General features: G+C 45.1%; 1 protein-coding gene across 3 annotated transcripts; it reads right to left on the bottom strand.

Moving 5' to 3' along the window:
- Positions 1-1,747: 1,747 nt before the first annotated feature.
- On the bottom strand, positions 1,748-24,977 carry LOC141271790 (uncharacterized). 3 transcript variants are annotated; one of them, XM_073681941.1, is made up of 7 exons: positions 24,864-24,977; positions 13,781-13,930; positions 13,472-13,651; positions 10,554-10,677; positions 10,373-10,470; positions 10,097-10,187; positions 1,748-4,513 (listed from the first exon to the last, which is right to left on the bottom strand). In XM_073681941.1, exons 1-7 carry the CDS (start codon positions 24,942-24,944, stop codon positions 3,333-3,335), a joined length of 1,905 nt encoding a protein of 634 aa, XP_073538042.1. In that variant the 5' UTR covers positions 24,945-24,977; the 3' UTR covers positions 1,748-3,332. The 3 variants fall into 3 exon arrangements, with proteins under 3 accessions (XP_073538042.1, XP_073538043.1, XP_073538044.1); XM_073681942.1 differs by lacking the exons at positions 13,472-13,651; positions 24,864-24,977 and having other exon boundaries at positions 13,709-13,843; XM_073681943.1 differs by lacking the exons at positions 13,781-13,930; positions 24,864-24,977 and having other exon boundaries at positions 13,391-13,521.
- Positions 24,978-24,983: the final 6 nt, after the last annotated feature.

The raw sequence follows: 24,983 nt of genomic DNA, 5'->3' as shown, positions 1-24,983 counted from the left end.
CGATGTGTCAGGCTGTGAGCTGTTCATTTGCAATGAAGGTTTTATCACCTGGTGATTATCATTGTCTGAACTACAGCAGTGCAGGCATGCTAGTCCGACTCAGCCCCTTTCTGTGATAAGCAGCTCACTGTCTACAGACAATGTAAATACAGAGCCTATTGTGGACAGGGATAGCTGTGGTGGGGGAGGGTTTAGCTTTCTCAGCTCTGCTGCATTGCTAAATCTAATAACTTTGATTGCGTCAGAACCGCTGCTGTTGGATTCAGGGTCTCTATGCCTACATCATACTCTCAGATGAGGTAGCAAAAACCTGCTCACAGATTCCCTTTAGTCCATGTTCACATATTCAGTATTTGATCAGTATTTTCCATCAGTATTTGTAAGCCAAAACCAGGAGTGGGTGATAAATACAGAAGTGGTGACGTGTTTCTATTATACTTTTCCTCTGATTGTTCCACTCCTGATTTTGGCTTACAAATACTGATGTAAAATACTGACCAAATACTGAACGTGTGAATGTGGCCTCAAACTTCAACTAATCCTACAAAAAAAAAAAGTTGTATACCACAGTGTTAGAAAAATAATTTCAGATCTAAAAACATGGCAAGGCTAGAACAATAAAAAAACAGCATTTTTAGTGTACAAAAGAAGTAAAATATTAAACTATATAAATATAAATCTGGCATCACTATAATCGTACTGACATGAAGAACAAAGTTGTCTTGATGTTTCATCATTTATATGGTGAACAGCGTTAAGCAATCTCTAAACTACGCTTGCTGCATCTCCGACCTCTTGATTGTAGGCCAGGAGTTCCCGCCACATGAAGGCCTTCGAGATCACTGCATGTTGTAAGGTTGCAACGTCAAGAAGTGAGCCACAATCTTATCAATTAATTATTTATCCAATAAAAGATAGCTGACGGCACTCAGTACCTGGACGCACGTACGAACACTCTAAACTCCACTTGGAAATCTTCAGCAAATGTAAAAGAGACAGCATCCAATCCAGGGTGTTCACTCAATCACAAGATGAAGTTTCTTCCACCATCAATATATGTTTCATCATTTATATGGTGAACAACGTTAAACAATCCCTAAACTTTACTTGCCGCATCTCCGACCTATTGATTGTAGGCCAGGAGTTTCAATAAATGAAGGCCTCAGAGGTCACTGCATGTTGTAAGGTTGCAACGTCAAGATGTGAGCCGCGATCTTATGATGTCCAGTGACCTCCAAGTCCTGGACTATATTGAAGATGCCGGAGACACGGCATGCAATGATGGAAAGAAGAGGACCAAGCAGCGGGGAGGCCGAAGAGGTGAGTATTATTATTATTATTATTTTTTTTTTACCAATACTCACTTCTTGGCTCACCTCTCCGGACACACCGTTGCCTGCCACCCAGTCCTCTACTTTCCGCTGTCACGTGTTCCATCTCTGAATCTCTTCATTATAGGCCAATACTTCTACTGAATTAAAAACCTGAATTCAATGACTAAAAGTTGTGTCCCAATATTTATTCTACATAAAGTGTAGATATAATTATATAATATGAAATATTTAGAAAACATTGTTTTTTTTTTATTTGTTTTTTTGAATAATATATTTATATTAGTAACTGTATACATTTTTATTCTATTTTAAAAGGGATTTTCCAGATAGACAACATTAATGATACAAAATATATATATATATATATATATATATATATATATATATATATATATATATATATATATATATATATATAAAAAAAAACACCAGCACCAGAGGTTATGATCTATGCTCTCTCCAGCAGGAAATAAAAGTGCATCTGCTCACTCAAAAAGTAATATAAAAAGTATGAAAAAAACATTACACTGACTCGGAGTGTGGCCCCGCCGTCTACAGAATGTATCTGGTCATATACTCACATATAGAACCTGCTGCCTCTTATTAGTTTTTGGGGGTCTCTCCTGACCGAAGTAATTCGCTCATGAACATCATGACTAAGGGTTCACCAACCTGAACAACCTAAAATGAATCAATGTTTTATTCATCTATCATGATATTTTAAATTACCTGCATTGGATTTTTGTACTCCTTCAAACTGAATAAAGACATGTTTGGTTACGTGGAACTGGACTGCTTTTTGTTTACTGGACTATTAACTTGTATCCATATGTTTTACTGGAATATCACAAGAGCAGTGATTAAAAGGGGTGGGTTATCAGCAGGGATGTGGAGTCGGTAAGCCAAACCTCCAACTCCAACTCCCTCATACATGGCTCATGTTTAAGTGATAAATTTACTGTAGCACAGATTCATCTCAGCTAAAAGTCTAGACCCTTACATCAGGAATAGGACAAACATTTATAGGACATTTTATAACTTTCCCAAATTCTTATGAAAAAATATTCCCCACAAACAGCATTGAACTACTGTACCCAATTTATTACATATTTTAGGAGTCGGTCTATTTTATACCAACTCAGACTCCACCAAAATGGGCTCCGACTCCGACTCAACGACTCCGACTCCACAGCCCTGTAAAGCACGGAGCACACACTGAGTCAGTGTAAACTTTTTTTATACAAAAGAAAGTAATTACTTATCTTTGGGATAAGTAATCAATATCATATCAGTGGGGTCCAACATCCCATCAATCAGTTGCAATAAGCTCCAGTGGCTGTCCAGATTTTCACACTGAATAGAGCTACAATGTGCAGATCAATTCAATTAATAGTGGCAGCTCCTCGGTACTGTAGAAAAGATCCTACACTTTTGAATAGGAGCTATTCTGCAGTAACCTGCAGCAGCCACTATACATTAAATAAAGCTGTGATTTTCAGCTCCATTTTATGTGTCTGCACCCAGCCAACGCTGGAGCTTATACTGGCTGATTGGTGGATATACCAGGTGACAGATCCTCACCGATCTGATACTGATTACCTATTCTGTTGGTAGATCATCAATATTTTTTTGCCTGGACCCCATTAAGCTTTCCCTCTCTTGATTATTTATATGACTTTATGTTGACTTTCTCAGTTAAGCCACGGCCCCACTATCAGCGTTTGGTCAATAATTTTTCTCAGGAGTGGGAGCCTAAACCAGGTGAGGAACACTCAGAGAAAAGGTGTTATAGAAACAAGTCACCAATTCTGCATTTATCACCCTCTCCCGGTTTTGGCTCCCACTCCTGAGAAAAAATACTCACCAAATACTGATAGTGGAGTCGTGGCCTTATATGTTTTCTTGTATAATTTGAAAATGTAATATATGGCTTCTCTCTGTGTGAATTTTTTAATTATCAAAGTATGATTTTCAAGTAAAGGAATTCTCATTTTTTAGTTATGAGAATGGCTTTGCCCCATGAGTTTTTTGATGTTGAAGACAATGTGATTTGAAGGTAAAACATTTCCCACATTCTGAACCTGAATATGGCTTCTCCGCTGTGTGAGTTCTCCTATGTCTTGCAAGATCTGATTTAGATCTAAAACATTTTCCACATTCTGAACATGAAAATGGCTTCTCCCCTGTGTGAATTCTCCTATGTTGCACAAGACCCGAATTAGTTGTACAACATTTTCCACATTCTGAACAGGAAAATGGCTTCTCCCCTGTGTGAGATTTTTGATGCATAAGAAGCTGTGATTTGATGGTAAAACATTTCCCACATTCTGAACATAAAAATGGCTTCTCCCCTGTGTGTATTCTCTGATGTCTCAGAAGATCTACTTTTTCTGTAAAACATTTCCCACATTCTGAACATGAATATGGCTTCTCCCCTGTGTGTATTCTCTGATGTCTAATAAGACTTGACCTATCTGTAAAACATCTTTCACATTCTGAACAGGAAAATGGCTTGTCCGCTGTGTGAATTCTTTGATGTCTAACCAGATTTGATTTCTCTGCAAAACGATACCCACATTCTGAACAGCAAAATGGCTTATCCCCTGTGTGAGTTTTAAGATGTCTAACAAGATGTGTTTTCTTATTAAAACATTTCCCACAATCTAAACATGAAAAAATCTTCTTGCATGTGTGGCTTGTCTGATGTAAAATAAGATTTGATTTATCTACAAAACATTTTCCACATTCAGAACATGAATTTGTTTTTCCTGCTTTGTGAGTTTTCTCATGTTTCACAAGCTCTGATTTCTGGTTAAAATATCTCCCACACTCTGAACAAGAAAATATTTTTTCCTCAGTGTGAATTTTTTGATGTTTAACAAAAGAATTTTTACGGGAATAAGCTTTTCCACATTCTGAACATGAAAATGGCTTCTCTGCTGTAAGAGCAGTTTGATTTTTAATGCGTCTTTCGTGACTTTTATTTTTCCTAGTGGTCTGTAATGAATCAGAAGATAGGACCTGTTCAGTAGGATCACATGATAGATCTGTGCTGTGAAGGGATGATGGTAAATCTGTGATAATGGGATACACTTGATCTGTATCCTGTGTGATATAAAGTTCATTTGATTTAAAAATTGAAGATGTCAGATGTTCCTCCGATCTCCTGTCACAGTCATCTGCCAAGAATAAAACCAATTATTATTTTTTGAATAAAATATCTTTAAAATTATATCTTTACAACATTTCTATATAAAATGTCCATACAAATTGCAAATTATGTAGAAAAATTAAATTATTCAAAAAGACAAAAAAGTTGTTAACCGTAGACTTCAGCGCTGGAACCAATAGAGCATGATGTTGGACTCTTTGGTCGTCCTTTCTATGAAATATTGGAAAGAAAGCCACCAAGGATGTTATGTAGCCAAAAATGATACCAATAAAACATTCTACTCATCCTGCAAAAAACAAGTCACTACTTAGGCCCATCATCTGTGATTGGAAAAATAGAGCTTTGTGATGGTGGTGGGTGTGGACTCACTGCGCCACTAGCTTACACCCTTTTAGAGTAATTAAGTGACTACCTGGTTTTCACTAGAGCTCTGATGGTGAGGATAGACTTTGACCATTACGGTAGTTAACAGGTGCCACTCCAGGGCAGTCCCCAGACCTGCAACAGTTGACCGAGGGGTCAAAGGCACAATATGAGGTACAGAGGACAGAGACATGGTCAGACAATCCAATGTTGGGATGGGCAGCACAGGGTCAAAAGACGAAGCTGAGGTCAGGAGCAAAGCCAGGCCAGTAAAAGGAGAGTCAAAACAAATATGCACTTAGAGAGGGAACTAGAAACGTACTGAAACTAGGAACCTAAATTCAGGAAAGGTGTGGAGGGAGCCTAATATATCCCCTGAAAATCAACACCAGATCATAAATACATAGATAAGGCCTAATTTAGCTAGACAACCAATGAAAAGAATATTAGACCCCTAAAAATGTACTTTAAATAATGTTTTAAAAGTGTATAAGACTTATTCTAAAAACACGTATATCAGACAAATACTGTAGGGTATACATAGTATGGAGGGTTTTTCTTCATTCAATATGAAGGGTCTCAGCTAGAGAACTGTACAGAAGGTCTATCAAATCCCTGATTATCCCTTCTTCCTGTCAGCGGAGGTTGGCACCCTAATTTGTACTGTGTGGCGTCCCCGCTCAATGTCGGTATCCCTTGTGACCCTATTTTATACTCTGTCCTAATTCATAGACACAATACAAATAGTTAGAAAGATAGAAAAAATTACATATATATATATATATATATATATATATATATATATATATAAAATATAATTTCAAATAGACATGCTGGACATTAGTGGCGTATCTCCAGATTTTGTTTAAGTAGTCAATTTTTATATGACTGTATGCCCACAAACACATTAGATTTTGAACAAAAGTAGAGAGTGACTGAACCACTAGGGTCTCACAGATACAGGTAATCACCAGGGGTAAGAAAAGACCACTCACCCTTCACCAATATACAGGTTAGGCTTACCAAGCCCAGAATGTCCATATTCATTAAACTGATCCACAATAGAATATAACAGATCCCACTAGTCAAATCACCAAGAGAACAAATGTATACATTGTGACAAAGTCACTGGTAAAGTGTTGGAGGGGAGATACGTTTTACTGAGGCTATTAGCTACAGTGAATTAAAACCGTTAAGTTTCCTCCAGCATGTTATGTGCAAAAGGGAGTTAAGCCACCATTTGTAAAAGGGAATGTTTTTATGAGAACAACCATAGTGCGGGCGGTAAGTTGTTCTCCATATCTCCACCCCAGGGTGTGGTCTGGGGTTTAAATACTCGGCTTGCTGAGGCATTCAGTGTTCAGTGTCTGGAGAAGCTAGCTCCAGATATTAGCTTGTGTTTGTTTTCCTGAACCGTGTTTGCAGTGCTAATCCTGTGCGGGCAGTCCTCCACAGGCCTATGGACTGTGCTGTTTTCTTTTGTTTACCCTTTTTGGCCAAGAAAGGCCTGTTTGATTTGATGTACTTTACAGTCCTTTATGCCTGCACTAATAAATCACTGAGAAATTTAAAGCAACCGCATTCCTGCGTCTAACTCTGTGTCCAGCTGAGTGAGTCAATCTACCACAGGTGGCGGTAGAAGTGCAGGCAAGATCCCCAGGAAACAACGACAGACAACATGGAAGACCTCATAAAGCACCTGGTGAAAGCTCAGCAGGAGACAAGCAGGCTGCTATTACAACAGATCCACCAACAGCAGCAGCACCAACAAGACCAGCTTCGACAACAGCAGCAGATGGAACTGCTCGCAGAGGTGGTTCATGCGAGGCCAGCAACCCCTCCCCCAACTCTAGGTGATGACTCGTACGTCCAGAAAGCAGTAAGACGAGCCATGCAAAAAATGACCGAGGCGATGATGTGGAGGCATTTTTGCCGATGTTTGAAAGGGTGGCAGAGCGGCAGAAGTTACCGCCAAAGCAGTGGTCGGAGCTGCTGGCCCCTATCTGACAGGTAAGCCCCAGAAGGCTTATTACGACCTGGCCTTGCAAGATGCCCAGGAATATGTTAAACTAAAAACTGAGATACTGGCATGTGCGGGAGTGACTATATCAGTCAGAGCCCAAAGGGCTCACCACTGGGGGTATTATGATGATAAACCCCCTCGCTCTCAAATGTTCGACCTTCTGCATCTTGTACAGAAGTGGCTGCATCCAGAGTCCTCCACCCCAGCCCAGATGGTAGAATAGGTCATGATGGATAGATTTATTCACTCCCGCCTTAGGCCCGTACAGACCTGGGTTGCGAAGGGAGACCCCAGGAATATGGACGACCTTGTAGAAAGGTACCAGGTGGTCGAGAGGTCCCTAATGAAGCTGGAAGGTGCTGCATCCCAATACAGGCGAATCCAGAGGGAGCCCGAGTCCCAAAAGAGGGATATTAGAGCCACAATTGGGGGAGGGGGTGGGGGGGAATCCGAGGTCCCAAGGGGTCGCTGAGGGTCTGCCAAAAGCCACTGGGAAAGACTTGATCTGCTTGAGATGCCGAGGGCCCGGACACATAGCGGCCCACTGTCCTATGTCCTCTGAGCAGATAGACTGCAGCGTTGGGAGGCGGTGCTCATACTATGCATACCTGCCTGCAGTGTGGACTATCAGCCCGGTGAGGGGCCACAGTCACATCCAGTGACCATAAATGGGGTACTGGTGTCGGGACTTTTATACTCGAGGAGTTTAGTGACTCTGTTAAGGGCCACACTCCCCCACAAGATGATCCCAGGGAAACACGTGGGCATCCACTGTATCCACGGAAACACCAAGGACTACCCTGTCGCCCAAGTGACTATAAAAAAATCCTGGGTACTGAGTCCCATGAGGTCGGGGTAGTCAAAGACTTTTTACACCCAGTCATAATCGGGCAGGAATTCAGGCTGTTCTGGGACTTGTGGGGAAAGGTGGGGGTGGGGGGTTGGCTCATTTGAATGCCCTAGGTGTGCATCTCGGGGTAGACAAAACCCAAGAGGTCCTGCAGAGGTTCTATTGGCCTGGGTGTCACCGAGACATTGTTAATTTCTGCCGGTCTTGCCCTACTTGTCAGCTAACGGCTCCCGGGTCCCAGTTCCGGAGTCCAATGGTACCGTTGCCCATTATAGAGGTCCTGTTTGACAGAATTGCCATGGACCTTGTAGGGCCCTTAGTTAAGTCTGCCAGGGGTAACCAATACATCCTAGTGGTACTGGACTATCTAACACGGTACCCAGAGGCGATACCATTGAGAAACTCCTCTGCCAGGAGTATAGCCTGAGAGCTGGTACATATCTTCTCCTGGACGGGCCTGCCAAAGGAGACCCTGACAGACCAGGGAACTCCTTTCATGTCAAGGCTCTTCAGATTACACAGCTCAGGAAGTCGGAGTACCATCCGCAGACGGACGGCCTGGTGGAGAGGTTCAATAAGACCATAAAGTCCATGCTTAAAATGGTTGTGGAGAAGGATCAACGAGACTGGGATTGCCTACTCCCCTACCTGCTATTCTCTATTAGGAAAATTCCTCAGGCCTCTACGGGGTTCTCACCCTTTGAGTTGAAATTATGAAAGGCACCCTCAGGGACTATTGGACATTGCGTAAGAGACCTGTGAAGCCGAGGTAACACTCCACAGGAGCGTCTTCGAGCATGTGGCCCAGATGCAAGACCGTATCGTGAGGGTCATGCCGAATGTAAGACAGAGCCTCCTTCAAGCCCAAGAGGCCCAGGCAAGGGTCTGCAATCGGTCGGTGAAACTGAGGCAGTTTTGTCCATGTTAAGTTATAGAAATCTAGCAAAGGAGAAAGATGAAATAACGGACACACATTGTGGGATTCTGGTTAGTAAAGAAGTGATATCAGGTCCTGAGAGGTAGATCTGTGTGTCATCAGCAAAGAGTTGATACTGGAAGCCGTGGTACTCAATGAGCTGTCCCAGGCCGAAGGTGTAGATGGAGAAGCGCAGGGGTTCTAGAGCTGAGCCTTGACTGACCATGACAGATAGGGTGTGAGATGAGGGGGTGGTGTGTGAGTGGGAGACGCTAAATGTCCAGTCTGTTGGGTATGGGGAGATCCATGATAGTGCCAGGTCTGTAATGCCAAGAAATGAGAGAATCTGTAGTAAGTGGGAATGGTCCAGTGTGTCGAAGACAGATGACAGGTCCATGAGGAGGACAGAATAGTGTCGCTTGCATTTGGCAGTAAGTAGGTCAGTGGTAACTTTAGTCAGGGCTGTTTCAGTGGAACGGTGCTGTCTGAAGCTAGATTGTAAGCGGTCAAAGAGGGAGGAGGAGAGGTGGGAGGATAGTTCAAGATGGAAATGTTGTTCCAGTAGTTTTGAGGCATAGGGGAGAAGTGATATGGGGAGATAGCTAGACTGAGAGGATGGGTCAAGGGAGAGTTTTTTGACGATGGGTGTGATCGAGGCGTGTTTGAAGCATGAGGGGAAGACACCAGTTGTTACTGACAAGCTGAAGAGCTGGGTTAGGGTTGGGATGAAGACTGTGGTAAGGTTTGGGATGAGGTGAGATGGGATTGCGTCAAGTTCACAGGTGGTGAGGTGTGATTTGGAGAGTAAAGAGGAGAGCTTATCTTCCGTAATGGCGGAGAAGCTGGTTTAGGAGGCAGTGGGTTGAGTAGTTATGAGGAGGGGCTGTGAGGAATGTAGGCCAAAGCTTTGCTCCTATTTCAGTCGACTTAATGAGAAGAAATGGCATCATTATACAAAAAACTTTTTTACATGAACACTATTTCTTGGTATGAAATTAGTAGCTATATGATGGATGGGAGATTCCCCACCACCACTGCAGGATTATAGAAAGCAACAGCAACACCACCCTCTGCTTTCTCTTAGCCCACCATAAAGATATTTTTCTTCAAATGATTTTCTGAGTTGTCAACACGTTCTACGTATGCTGTCATTTGGCTTTTCAGTTTAGAGAGCTGCACAGCGAAGTGTCAGAATTTTCTAATTCCAGGGGTAGAGTGATCCTCCCAACTGTAAGCTTTGAACAGTACAGATCTCATTCCAACAAAAGGGCGTCCCATGCCCAAAAGTAATGGGGAAAGTTTTGTATAAAGCAGCATGTAGTGGTTGATTAGAGACCGCATGATTGTGATACAGATGGACTACACCACCAATAATGCAGTCACAGCCAGTGACTGAGAAGAATCTGTGACTTCTCTGCATTTAGTGGTTACTACTCACCTGGGCGGTTATCTGTAGGAATCTCCTCTTTACACCGCTCATCACCCATCACATATGTCGCTGTGTAATTAATATGGGTCAGATCTTTACCCTGAAACAAATAATGTAAAAGTCACAGACAGATGGAGAAGTCAGATCTATGATCAGCTCTAATCCTGCCATCTCCACCATTCTCATTACACAAGTATAAAACATATAATACAAGACTGGGCACAAGACCTTCACAGCAGTCTACACATCATAGGGGAGATCTCGCGACACCTTCTCTCCATTTACCTGGTTATCCTGAGGAACATAGGGATTTTCTTGTTTACAGTCCGGTGGAAGAAGAGGACGGGGACATCTCTCTGGTGTTGTCCTCTTACTGGTTAGATCTGGAGGAAACACATACAGGGACTGAATTCATTCTTTACATACAGATAATTATAGGCCATGTGTATTTAGTCCTGTCTATTACCTGGTGATGTGAAGGGCGGGGAAACCTCCATCATGATGTCCTTGTACAGATCTTTGTGTCCTTCTAAATACTCCCACTCCTCCATGGAGAAATAGATCGTGACATCCTGACACCTTATAGAAAACTGACACATACAATGATACTGTCATCCCCTGATCCCTTCATAGCATCTATATATATAATCGTCTTATCCCGTCTGTCTGTCTGTCTTTCTGTCTGTCTGTCCAGGAAATCCCGCGTCGCTCATTGGTCCGGCAGCGGCCAATGAGCGCCGCGGGATTTCTGAAAAAAGATGGCGGCCGTTAGCGGCTCATCTGCGGGACGGAGCTCAGCGGCGATGCAGCCGGGAGATGACCGGCGCGAGGCGCTCATCTCCCGACCGCCGGCGACACTGACCTCCATGCGACTAGGGTGTCAAGGGAGGACCGGGGAGCGGCGCTGTGGGTCGGGATACTTCTGCTGCGAGCGCCCGCTCATGTCCTGGGTTCTCGCAGCGGAAGTAGCCGTACAGGCAGCTGCGCTCCCCGGTCCTCACCAATACGATTCCGCTCCCCGGTCCTCAGCAATACGATTCGATGATTGGTCGCGATCTCTCGCCGCGACCAATCACTGATCTTGGACCAAAAGTTAAACACCGCTGTGCTGATTGGTCGCGGCCGCTGCCGCGACCAATCACCGATTTGGGCGCCACATTTAAACACTGCTGTGATGATTGGTCGCGGACGCTGCCCGCGACCAATCACCGATTTGGGCGCCACATTTAAACACTGCTGTGCTGATTGGTCGCGGACGCTGCCCGCGACCAATAACCGATTTGGGCGCCACATTTAAATAGCGGACGCGACCAATCACCGATCTTGCAGACACATTTAAACACCGCTGTGCTGATTGGTCGCGGACGCTATTTAAATGTGGCGCCCAAGTCAGTGATTGGTCGTGGGCAGCGTCGGCGACCAATCAGCACAGCGGAGTTTAAATGTTTCTGCAAGATCTTCGGCCGCGACCAATCACTGATCTTGCCGCAAAAGTTAAACACCGCTGTGCTGATTGGTCGCGGACGCTGCCCGCGACCAATCACCGATTTGGGCGCCACATTTAAACACTGCTGTGCTGATTGGTCGCGGACGCTGCCCGCGACCAATAACCGATTTGGGCGCCACATTTAAATAGCGGATGCGACCAATCACCGATCTTGCAGACACATTTAAACACCGCTGTGCTGATTGGTCGCGGACGCTATTTAAATGTGGCGCCAAGATCGGTGATTGGTCGCGGCCGATATTTAAATGTGGCGCCCAGATCGGTGATTTTGCGAATCAGCGATTTTGAACACAAATGTCAGGACCTTAGTAACACCATGCACGCTACTGTCGGGAGATCAGCGGCTAGGGTGTCAAGGGAGGACCAGGGAGCGGCGCTGCGGGGCGGGATACTTCTGCTGTGAGCAGACGCTCATGTCCCGGCTTCTCGCAGCGGAAGTAGTGGTACAGGCAGCGGCGCTCCCCGGTCCTCACCAATACGATTCGCTGATTGGTCGCGGTCTCCGCACCCGACCAATCAGTGATCTTGGCGCTAAAGTTAAACACCGCTGTGCTGATTGGTCGCAGCCGCTGCCCGCGACCAATCAGCAATTTTGGCACCGCATTTAAACACTGCTGTGCTGATTGGTCGCGGACGCCAGCCGCGACCAATCAGCGAGATTGGCGCCAAATTTAAACAACGCTCTGCTGATTGGTCGCGGCTGGAGTCCGCGACCAATCAGCAAGATTGGTGCCAAATTTAAACCCCGCTCTGCTGATTGGTCGCGTCTGCCGTCCGCGACCAATCAGCGAGATTGGCGCCTAATTTAAACAGCGCTATGATCTCCCGACAGCAAGTGTGAACGGAGGACTGGGGAGTGGCGCCGCCGGTCGGGATGCTTCTGCTGCGAGCAGCCGCTCATCTCCCAGCTGCTCGCAGCGGAAGTACCCGCACAGGCAGCGCCGCTCCCCGGTCCTCACTAATACGATGCTGATTGGTTGCGGCCGCCGGCCGCGACCAGTCATCAATATGGGCGGCAAATTTAAACCCCGCTCTGCTGATTGGTCGCGACCGCCAGCCGCGACCAATCAGCGATTTTGGTGCAAAATGTAAACAACGCTCTGCTGATTGGTCGCGGACGCCAGCCGCGACCAATCAGCGAGATTGGCGCCAAATTTAAACAACGCTCTGCTGATTGGTCGCGGACGTCAGCCGCGACCAATCAGCGAGATTAGCGCCAAATTGAAACAACGCTCTGCTGATTGGTCGCGGCCGGCCACCGCAACCAATCAGCAATATTGGCGCCAAATTTAAACACTGCTCTGCTGATTAGTCGCAACCACCGGGCGTGACCAATCAGCGATATTGGCGCCAAATTTAAACACCGCTCTGCTCATTGGTCGCGGTTACCGGTCACGAATAACCAGCATTATTGGCGACAAATTTAAACACCGCTCTGCTGACTGGTCGCGGTCGCCGGCCATGAGCAATCAGCAGTATTGGCGCAAAATTTAAACCCCGCTCTGATTGGTCGTGACCGCCGGGCGCGACCAATCAGCGATTTTGGCGCCAAATGTAAATCCCGCTCTGCTGATTGGTCGCGGTGGCTGGCCACGACCAATCACCACTATTGGCGCAAAATTTAAATACCGCTCTGCTGAATGGTCGCGACCGCCGGCCGTGACCAATCTGCGATATAGGCGCCAAATTTTAACACCGCTTTGCTGATTGGTTGCGGTTGCCGGCCTCGACCAATCAGCGATTTTGGCGCCAAATTTAAACACCGCTCTGCTGATTGCGCCCGATCGGCCGCATACCTATTCTAGAATACCCGATGCGTTAGAATCGGGCCACCATCTAGTTACTGTATAATGTCACAGCTTTCCCAGCAGCGTCACCTCTCCGGTCAGCAGCTCAATCATCTTGTATGTGAGTTCTAGGATCTTCTGGTCATTGATGTCCTCATGTATCATGGGGTGAGGTGGAGGATCCGTGATTGGGCTCAGGGGTCTTCCCCATCCCTCAGACAGAGGCACCTGACAGCGCTCACTAGAGGTCTTCTTCACTACTGTGTAATCCTGGTTATAGAGAGACACATTAATAAATCTCACTACAGACATTTCCAGAGTCCTCACCTCTCCAGTTCTGTCCATCTGTTATTCCCATAGATAAGAATGATGTAATTTGATGTCATCAGAATCTCTCACCTCTCCAGTAAGCCGGAAGAGGATCTCTAGAGTGATGTGTAATATCCTCTCCTCCATCGTGTCCCTGTCCCTATCCATCCTTGACAGGTCAATCACGAAAATTTTCTTATACAGAAGATTTCCACTGAGAGGATCCGGTATTGTAGGGACCTGAATGTGAAGAAGACGAGCCAATGTAACATCATAAATATAATAATATAATTACTAAAGATAATATGGGGAAATATATGAGGAGATAGGACATGTAGATGTTCGATTCTTCTTTCTATGGACTGGTTGCTCTAGTCAGGGAGAACTGATGGAAATAACCCAGTACAGTACTTGTTCTAGTAGAATAGGAAAAAATGTGGCAGTCTAAAGTGCCAGGTACCAGGGAGACACCAAAATTCAGAACAAAATTCTTCAGCAGTACATCTCCTTTGGTACAGAGAGACTAGTTCACTCACTGCTACACCATCAAGATCATCTTGCAATTGATTGACCACAGCTGGGAGGTGTTCAAGGCTTTTAATACTTTAAGCCCTTTAAAGGGCTTAAAAAGACAGATTTCACTCAAAATACTCTACTTCGCAGGTCTCAGAGAAACAATGGCCTTCACCCTTTAATCCTTTTACAAGAATCTGAAATACTATGGGTCCCCAGGGTTAAGTTTATGGAGTGGCTGTCAACCAGTAGAGTGAGCTGGAAAAGGAGAGTTGATAAACCGGATCAAAACCAACATGGAACAAGACACAGGTAGAAATCAGAAACATAGTCAGGAGAACCAATATCAGAACTAGTGGAAGGGAGTCAGAAGCAGAATTGACATACAAACAGACAGTCAGTTCAGTGTCAACAACGGGTATCAGATAAGCTAAATCAGGCAGCAGGGTATAACAGGAAAACAAACCAGGGTCAGTACATATTAAGAACTGGGGACTATTCAGGCACAACGATATGCTTGGTTGGACAACACCTGTGTCACCAAACGCCGTCCACAGTGCAAGTGTGTCACTGCCTAACAACAGACGTAGAGGTTGTAGGAGCAGGTACAGGCAAGGATGTAAAATGATGTGTGATCATCACTCCTGTATTTGACAGTGATTGACGGCCCCACTGATGATTTATCTTCTAACGATGGTTGGAAAATCCCTTTAATCAGACTTCCCAACCGTCTCAGTTTCCGTGGGACTGTCCCGCTTTGAGGGCTCAGCTGTTCTCCCGGCTGTGGAGGGTGGTGGGGTGGATTGCGGCGATGGAGCAGTGGGCACAGGTAGTAGCCGGCAGCTGCAGCTTCCATGTGTGCCCGCTGCTAAAGGACATGAATATTCACTCCTCTCCACACCCATGGGAGTGGAGAGGAGTGAATATTCATTCTCCTTAATAGCACACACTGTCAATCACAGCCACCGGCTTCCAGCTGCGGTTCTGTGATCCTGTGTACCCGCTATTAGAGAGAATGAATATTTACTCCTCTCCACTCCCGTGGGAGTGGAGAGGAGTGAATATTAATTTTCTTTAGTCGCTGGCACAGAGGATCGCGACCACTTCTGTGTGCACTATTAAGGGGAAGGACTATTCACTCCTCTCCATGCCCATGGGAGTGGAGAGGAGTGAATATTCATTCTCCTTAATAGAGCACACTGTCAATCGCAGTCACCGGCTTCTTGCTGCGGTTCCGCGATCGTGTGTGCCCTCTATTAGAGAGAATGAATATTCACTCTTCTCCACTCCCCACTCCTATCCCAATACTGAGTAAAGGGTCTGAATACTTATGACCATGTGATATTTCAGTTTTTCTTTTTTAATAAATTTGCCCAAATTTCTACTTTTCTGGGTTTTTTTTCAGTCAAGATGGGGTACAGAGTGTATTTTAATGAGAAAAAATGAACTTTTTAGAATTTACCAAATGGCTGCAATGAAACAAAGAGTGAAAAATTTAAAGGGGTCTGAATACTTTCCGTACCCACTGTATGTGTAAGTTGTGCGGAGTACATCAGTTTATAAAAGTGTGTTGTGTGAACAGGGTAAAAATAGAATTAGACTTACCGGTAATTTGGTTTCTAATAACCCTCCACGACAGCACCAAAGGAGGAGGATGTCACCCACCCTAATAGGGACAGGAAACACAAAGAGCCCCTCCCTCATCCTCCCCCCAGTGTTTTTATAAAGGACCACACAAGTATGGATGCTTCAAATTATATTTATTCTTATTCAATGATTGGCTAACCAAGCCTGGGAGGGAATTACCAGTGCTGTCGTGGAGGGTTATTAGAAACCGAATTACCGGTAAGTCTAATTCTATTTTCTCCAATAACCCCCCACGAAAGCACCAAAGGAGGAGTACCAAAGACTCATGCTCAGGGAGGGACAATGGCCTGAAGCACTTTCCGCCCAAAGGCCAAGTCCTTAATGGACATTAAATTAAGTTTGTAATGCTTGGTGAAGGTATGGACCGAGGACCATGTAGCTGCTCTACATATCTGCTTGAGGGAAGCGTTAGCCTTCTCTGCCCATGAGACGGACATGGCTCTAGTAGAGTGTGCTTTCAGCTTTTCTGGTGGTGAGATATCCTGGATCTGATATGACTCCACAATTGCCTTCTTGATCCAAGTAGTGATGGTAACTTTTGAGACTTTCTTTCCTCTGTTTTGACCACATGGCTGAATGAAGAGGTTCTGATCCTTCCTCCAGGCCTCTGTCTTTTGGAGGTAGTGAAGAACGACCCGTCTTACGTCCAAAGAATGGAATTATTCTTCTATTTTTTGGGTTCTGACAGAAGGAGGGCAGAATTATCTTCTGTGATCTATGAAAGTCTGAGACCACTTTTGGTAAGAAAGATGGGTCCAGTTGTAGAATAATTCTATCATCCAGGATTCTCAAATACGGGTCATTCACTGAGAAGGCCTGGATTTCTCCCACTCTCCTGGCAGTGGTAATTGCTACTAGAAGAGTTGTTTTCAAGGCTAACTTATCCAGCTCTATTGAGGCCAAAGGTTCAAAAGGTGGTAGTATCAGACTTTTAAGGACAATATTAAGATCCCAGGAGGGAACGTGGTTGATTATTCTGGGACGCAGACAAGTAGCTGCTGTCATGAACCTTTTAACCCATCGATGTTCGGCTAGGCTTTGGTCGAAATAGGCACTCAGCGCTGCGATCTGTACCTTGAGGGTGCTGGGCCCAAGGTCTTTTTCCAGCCCCTCCTGTAGAAAATCCAAGATCTGGGTTATGTCAGGATGCTGAAGATCTGGCATATTTGGTTTATACCATATTAGGAAGGTCTTCCATATCTTGTTTCCTAATTCTTTGTAGGGTATGAATTACTCGGTCTGAGAGTCATTTTGCTTTTATGATTATGAACTCAGAAGCCAGGCCGCTAGATGAAGGTTCTCTGGATCTGGATGGAGTATTGGACCCTGATGGAGAAGGTTTTTGATTGCTGGTAGAATGAGAGGGCCTTCTATGCTTAGACTGTTTAGTGCACAGAACCAGCTCCTTTTGGGCCAAAGTGGGGCTATCAAGATTACCTTGACCTCCTCGGTCCTTACTTTCTGTAAGGTCCTGGGTAGCAATGGAACTGGGGGAAAAGCGTAAGCTAGATGGAAACGCCATGGGTGAACGAATGCATCTATCCCCAGGCATACGTCGTCCGGATCTAGGGAGAAGTATTTTTCTGCCTTGGTGTTTTGGCGTCTTGCAAAGAGGTCCACCTGTGGATGACCCCATTGTCTGGTCAGCATGTGGAAAATGTCTGAGTCCAGTTCCCATTCCCCGGGATGGATATTCCTTCTGCTCAGAAAATCGGCCTGGATGTTGTCTGAGCCTTTTATGTGCAGACCTGATAAGGAACGAAGATGTCTTTCTGCCCAGAAGAATATTCTTGCTGAGATACTTTTTAGATTCTAATACCTTGTACTCCTTTGATGGGACAGGTGAGCTACGGTAGTCATGTTGTCTGAATAGACTTTTACGTGTTTGCCCGCAATGATTGGAGCCAATGTTTTGAGCGCCTCCTCCACTGCCTTTAATTCGTGGAAGCTGGGGGATCTCCTGCTGATCTCTTCTGTCCAGACCCCCTGGAAGGGGGTTTGGGCGACGACGGCTCCCCATCCCGTCTTGCTGGCGTCTACCGTGACTGTTATCAGAGGGGACTGAGACCATGGAACCCCTGTTCTTAGGTTTCTTGGGCTGAGCCACCATGACAGGGATGTTTTCACATAATGAGTAGTGTTGAGCGAGTATGTTCTGTTAACCCTTTCGCCGAGTACGCTTGGGCCGAGCACCGAGTATTTATAGCTGCTCGGTGATATGGTTGAATCGCTCCCGTGTGCATGATTTGCAACTGTTTGACAGTTTTATTACATGTGAGGAATGTGTAAGAAATAGACATTCCTTACATGTAATAAAGCTGCCAAACAGTTGCAAATCATGCACACGGGAGCGATTTAACCTTATCACCGAGCAGCTATAAATACTCGGAGCTCGGCCCGAGCGTACTCGGACAGAACATACTCGCTCAACACTAATAATGAGGGATCGGGATCTTCTTATTGCGAGAGTCTGGGGATCCGTCCCACTGTGCGAGAATATGGGTTTGCAATACCCTGGTGTGAGCTTGAGCCCAGGCTACTGATTGGATGCAGGCTGTCATGGAGCCGAGGGCTGACATGGCAAATCTTAGGGACACTTTGTTCAGGGTCTTCAGCTTCAATATCTTGGATCTCAAAAGTATCTGCTTGTCCTTTGGTAAGAAGGAGGTTTATCTGGCGGAGTCTAATAGAACACCCAGGAACGTTTTTTCTGTGGCAGGGACCAGGTCTGATTTTTGATTATTTATCAACCACCCTAGGGTGGTCAGGATTTGGATCATTCTTTGCAGATCTTCCTGGAGTGATTCCACCGAGGGACTTACTAGCAAGAAGTCGTTGAGGTAGGGAATGATGCAGATTTTCTCCTTTCTTATAAAAGCCACTACCTCTGACATAATTTTGGTAAATATTCTTGGTGCCGAGGATATTCCGAATGGCAATACGTTGAATTGAAAATGTAACGTTTGATCCTCTTGAACCACCGCAAACCTTAGAAATTTCCGGTATGTTGGATGTATAGGGACGTGGTAGTATGCGTCCTGTAAGTCGATGGTTGCCATTACATATCCTTGTCCTATCAAGGGAACTGCTGATCTGATGGACTCCATTTTGAATCTTCTGTAGATGATGTATTGGTTTAAGGGTTACAGATTTATTATTATTCTGTAAGTGCCATTTGGTTTTCTTATCATAAACAGGCATGAATAGTGGCCTGTTAGTCTTTCTGTTTTTGGGAACGGTGAAATAGCCCCCAATGATAACAGGTTTCTTAGGCCGGACATCAGAGCGGTTTTTAATCTCGGGGAGGCTAGACGGGTTATTCTCACTTTCTTTGGTGGATATGAGGAGAATTCAATCCTCACCCCCTCTTGAATTGTTTTTAAGACCCACTGACTGGAGCAAATCTTTTGCCATTGGGGAAGGTATTTCATGATTCGTCCCCCTACTGCTCTGGCGTCACCGCTTCTGTTGTCGTTGTCCTTTTGGGAAAAAAATATTCCTATCTTTCCCCCCTTTGGGGTAGCTCCATCGACCAGACTTCCCTTTCCCCATGTACTGGGGATTCTGCTCCCGAGGGGGGCGAAAGGGGGTCTTCCTGTAGTGTCTCGGATCAGGCAGGGATTTCTTTTTATCAGCCGCTTTCTCCAGGAGGTCGTCCAGGGCCTGGCCAAACATATAATCTCCCCTGAAGGGAATGGAATAAAGTTTTATTTTAGAGGCCACATCACCATTCCACGATTTTAGCCATAATGCTCGCCTTGTGGAGTTCGATAGGACTGCTGCCCTGGCGGTTACCCTCACAGATTCTGCTGAAGCATCCGCCAGAAAGTCAGTGGCCTTCTGCAGTAAAGGTAGGGAAGCTTGTATCTCCTCTCTGGATGTGCCCATAGCCAGATGCTCTTCAAGCTGGTTGAGCCATCTTGACATGGATCGTGCAACACACGTGGAGACTACGTTTGTGTTCAAAAGGACTGCTGATGTTTCCCAGGATTTTCTGAGAAGGCTGTCCTTCTTGCGGTCCAGAGGATCCTTTAGTTGCAATGAATCCTCGAATGGCAATACTGTCTTTTTAGCGACTCTTGCCACTTGAATATCGACCTTAGGTATCTCGGTCCAACATTTTGAGGTTTCTTCATCTACCGGAAACCTGTCCTTCAATTCTGCTGGTGTATTCAGTAGTCTTTCAGGATTTTCCCATTCGTCCAGGATTAGATCCTGAATGTTTTTATGTATCGGGAACACCATCTTTTTCTTTGAGTGGAGACCACCGAACATCTCTTCCTGGACTGATCTAGTGGGCTTCTCTTCTTCCACTTCCATCGTTCTTACTGCTGTGAGGAGATCTTCCATAAATTCCATTGAGAAATAATATTTCTTATTTCCCAGACCTTCCTCTGCTGGTCTAAGTTCACCTACCTCTATAAGGTCTTCTGGAAGGTATATTTATTCCTGGGAGTCCGAGTCTCTTTTTTCTTCCAGGAAAATGTTCCTCTTTTTAGCCTTTGGAGGTGAATCAGAAGTGGATCGGGAAAAGGAGGCCAATGAAGACTGAACCTCCTGACGGACTATCCCCTTGATCTAGTTTATGAGGGACGGCTGCTCTTCCCTAATAATTTTCTCCGTTCATTTCTGGCATAAATATTTTTTGTTTGAAGAAGATAGTTTTTTTGAACATATAGCAGACTTACGGCTAGATTTATTTCCTGGTGCAGGATCCTTGTCCCCCTGAAAAAGAGGGAGAAGGGTAATTAATGTATCAATTCTAACCTGCACCTAGGAAAGGACCCCCAGTGCCAGACTTACTGGGACTGGAATTGCGTTGGGCTCCGCAGACATGGAGAAGATAGATTCCTGACCATCCAGTGTATAAAAATACAAAAACGGATTAGGTCCTACCTTAGATGTCTTCTGTCCAGGGCTCTTATATAGGCGACTGGACTCATCGCTCTCCCTCTTTCCCTGGGGAGCCCCCCCCCCCTGGTCCAATTGGTGAAACAGGAACACCTGCGATCACCTGCGGGATTATTTGATTATTTATTTATATTATTTTTTAAAAAAAAATTTGTGCCCAGAGGATGTCCCTAAACGGACCGGAAGTGACCTAAGGGGCCCTGTTTCAGCGTCCCACGTCCCTTTCCGGCCTTTTTCAGGTTACTGCGTTCCAGGGTGGAACGCACACCGGAAGTGGCATCATCAGTGGTCCGCGGCGCACGTCTCTCCACTATGGAGACCGCCGGAGGCCGCCTTGAGAGGGGGGAGGAGCTGGGCTGAAGAGCTCGAGGAGGCCTCCAGCCCGACACCCACCGGACCTTACCCGCAGGCGCGGACTCGGTGGGGATGGGGGTCCCGAGTCCCGGAGGAGACAGGAGCAGCATAAGGGGAGGAGGAGGAAAACTGCCCGGTCTCAGCTGCCCGGCTTAAAGGTATGCTGGGTGTCTGCCGCCGGCACAGAGCACCCTGGATGACCGCTTCATCCCAATAGGGACAGGAAAAACACTGAAGGGAGGATGAGGGAGGGGCTATTTGACCTCTTTGTGTTTCCTGTCCCTATTAGGGTGGAGTGACATCCTCCTCCTTTGGTGCTGTCGTGGGGGGTTATTGGAGAAAACAAAGTTTATTAATTTGTGGACGTGTGGTACGCTTTGAAGCAATCCTTAAAGCAAAGGCCAAGTTTTACAATGTTAAATTGTGTCTTTTCGGATTCCCCTCTTGGAGTATAATCTGCACCTTTTTGGGATCTTCCCTTCTTTGCTGTTTGGTGAACCTCTCCTGGAAAATGTTGACCTGGGACGATACAGGCACCATCAGTTTCAGATGTACTGGGACCCTCACCTTCCTGAGTGCCAAACATTAGGGCCTTGATGACTACCTCCTGAAACTGAAGGAAGGTCCCCGTATTGCCTGCAGATCGAAACAGCACAAAAGCATTGTACAGTGCCATCTGTGCAATGTGCACTGCCAATTTTTTGTACCATACTTTAGCTTTTCGCATGGCACTGTATGGTTTGAGGACCTGATCTGAGAGATCTACACCCCCATTGCACTTATAATAAAAGATACAATCTGGCTTTGGGCCTTGTGTTGTGGTAACTCGGACACTGACATGGGAGCTGTTGTCACGGTGTATGGTGCTCAAGATAAGGACATCCCTCTTGTTTTTATACTTGACCACCAGCAATTTGTTGGTGCATTGGGCTCTGCTTTCACCCTTAGCAGTTGCCCAGTTAGCGGATTAGGGAGGCCTCTCTGATTTTTTGCACACTGTGCCACATGCAACTGTACCTCTGACAGAGAGGGTCTTTAAGAGTGGGATGCTGGTGTAAAAGTTATCAATGTAGAGGTGATAACCCTCATCTATCAGTGGGTGCGGCAATTAACACACAATTTTCCCACTCACCTCCAGGACAAGTGGCATTCAGGGGGTCAACCTGGGTACCCTTCCCTTCGTAGACCCTAAATCTGTGGGTGTATCCTGAGGTACTCTCACACAGCTTGTACAGTTTTATTCCATACCTTGCCCTCTTACTGGGTAGGTATTGTCAGAATTTTAGCCTCCCTTTGAAATGAACCAGAGATTCATCTATAGCGATATCCCGTTGGGGGTTGTATGCCTCAGCAAATTTTCTGCTGACATGTTCAACTATTGGTCGAATTTTATATAGACGATCAAAGTTAGGATTGTCTCAGGGAGGATACTGTGCATTATGACTACAATGCAAACATTTTTGGATTGCTTCAAATCGTGTCCTTGTCATGCGATACGGAATACGCGATGTGCTGTAGAGAATATCAGTACTTCAGTATTGCCAAATCTCTGGTTTTCAGATTATGCCCATATGCAGCACAATGCCCCAAAATGTCATAATCTCTGCTGCATTTACAGGGGTCCATCTGGCGTATGATGATGTAGGAATTTGGATGAAAAATTGATGGGCATAAAAATTTGTCTCGGCCATCCTAAGATTTATTATTTCCTTGCTGAAAAAGAATTTGAAAAAGACAATTTCAGTGAGGCCTATAACATTAAATTGGAGTCCTGAACTGCTGATGAAATCCGGAATAACAGGCTGATAATTTTCGGGGGGTGCAGTCCATATGGGATCGATTGCTGTAGGGTTTGCCTGGTGTCCTTCCTCTCTAGGTGAGTAGAAGGAGGAGGAATAGAGAAATGTGGGGATCTTCCTCACTGCCTGAATCTGTGTCGGACGCCGAGGTAAGCGTAAGCCTACTCTGCTGAATAGCGTCTTCTTGACTAATAGGCCATTTTTATTTTACTTTGAAAACACTTGGGATGTGTAAGTGGTGCTTTTACACGTGTATTGTGTGGGGCTTGTGTAAAGGGTACTAATTAGTATAAAAAGTAGAGAAAAAAAAGGAAAAATTTAGAAGAAGCACTTAGAAAAGATTGAAAAGAAAAATCAGATGTAAAAAAAATGTATAAAACAAATTACAGCGACGTTCACCACTCTAATGCCCTACCTATAAATTTACTCGGCGCTAACTAATCTTTTTTTTTTGCGAAATAAAAATGGACATCATTAACACTGCGACATAAACCCCCCTAATGCACTCACAAAAAATTTACTCGGCCTTAACTATTCTTTTTTTTTTGCAAAAGAAAAAAGGACATCACCAACACTGCAATGTATGCTTCCCTAATGCACTAGCTAAGAAATTACAATTTTTTTTTTTTTTGCAAAAGAAAACAGCTACATCCTTACCTATACAGCTACTCTGTACTTACTACTATTATTATTTTTTTCTAAAAGAAAATCGGACATCACTAACACGGCAACGTCCGCTACTCTAAGACGCTACCTCCCTACCTATAAAGCTACGCTATACTATTATTTTCTTTCTAAAAAAAACCCACAAAAACGGACGTCACTAACATTGTGACATTCACTACTCTAATGCTCAACCTCCCTACCTATAAAGCGACTCTATAGTAACTAGCATTTTTTTTGTGTAAAATAAAATTGTCACTAACACTGTCACATCCGCTACTCTAAAGCTACTCCGTATTAAAACTATTTTTTTTTCTAAAAAACAAACAAGAAAAAAAAAAATCAGACGTCACTTAAACTGCAACATCTGATACTCTAACTAGCTAAAAAAATAAAATGTTGCTTGGCGCAGACTCTGATCAGCAGCCATACTGATCACAGTGCTGCGACCAAGGGAACAGCACGAATGCTCAGTGCAGGATGCCTACAAAATCGCAAAAAAGTGCGCCAAAAAATCAATTGGGAGTGGGGCGTGGGAAAGCAGGACTGGAATAGGGATTGGGGAACTGCTGCTGCTGATCACAGATCAGTCACACAGCAGCCAGCACAAAACGCAGGAGTATCTCACGAGACAAAGCACAGATCGCAGAAGAATCTCACGAGACAAAGCACAGATCGCAGAAGAATCTCACGAGACAAAGCACAGATCGCAGGAGGATCGCACTGGCCACCAATGATAGTGTCTCTCTCAGGTAACACAAAGGATCTATACAACCTCTCTGCACGCAAACTCTGAGGTAAAGATGGTGTGCAGAGTGGTCGCTATTTTAGATTAACCCCTTTGGCACTGATTGGTCAGAAACTATTGTTCAGCCAATCAGCGCCAAAGGGGTTAACCAGGAGAGGTGACATCACGACCACCCCACCCATTGTGACTGCTGTGATTGCTGCTCAGACAGCACCAATCACAGCATGTCACATGGATTTTTTTTTTTTAAAACTTTATTGTCACATCACTGTGATTGGCTGTTCAATTCTGACCAGCCAATCACAGCGAACGCTGATGCGGGTGGGCAGTACAGTACCGGTCGTAGTCCCCCGGGGCAACATGCAGGGAACTTTGCGGGAACGCAGATCCCGCTGCTCAGTATATATATGGCACATGTCGTGAAGGGGTTAATAGAAGTCAATCAGTTACATTAAATGGAGCCGAAAATGGCGACAAAATACTACTTATCCCATAATGGTAAGGTGACAGCATTAGAAATAAGGGAGGCAGAACTCACGATAGCACTGAAGGGGTTAATGCGGCCTGCACCCAGTAACGGGGTCTCCACATACCTCCACCTGCAGAGCTGCCACCACATATATGGCTGTTCTGTGCGCACAGGACCTGTGATGAGGTC

This window comes from Phyllobates terribilis, unplaced genomic scaffold (assembly GCF_046119375.1).
Source record: "Phyllobates terribilis strain yellow unplaced genomic scaffold, ASM4611937v1 Scaffold_5__5_contigs__length_657084704, whole genome shotgun sequence".
Taxonomy (NCBI): domain Eukaryota; kingdom Metazoa; phylum Chordata; class Amphibia; order Anura; family Dendrobatidae; genus Phyllobates; species Phyllobates terribilis.
This window is presented reverse-complemented; position numbering and strand designations above follow the sequence as displayed.

What these genes read in the sequence shown, in the direction of transcription:
- LOC141271790 (XM_073681941.1), bottom strand. Translation starts at nt 24,944, where the DNA reads ATGTGGTGGCAGCTCTGCAGGTGGAGGTATGTGGAGACCCCGTTACTG. An exon ending in CCCGCCCTTCACATCACCAG is followed by an intron (nt 10,471 to 10,553) that starts GTAATAGACAGG and finishes TGTTTCCTCCAG; the next exon opens with ATCTAACCAGTAAGAGGACA. An exon ending in TCCTACAGATAACCGCCCAG is followed by an intron (nt 4,514 to 10,096) that starts GTGAGTAGTAAC and finishes TATTCTTGGCAG; the next exon opens with ATGACTGTGACAGGAGATCG.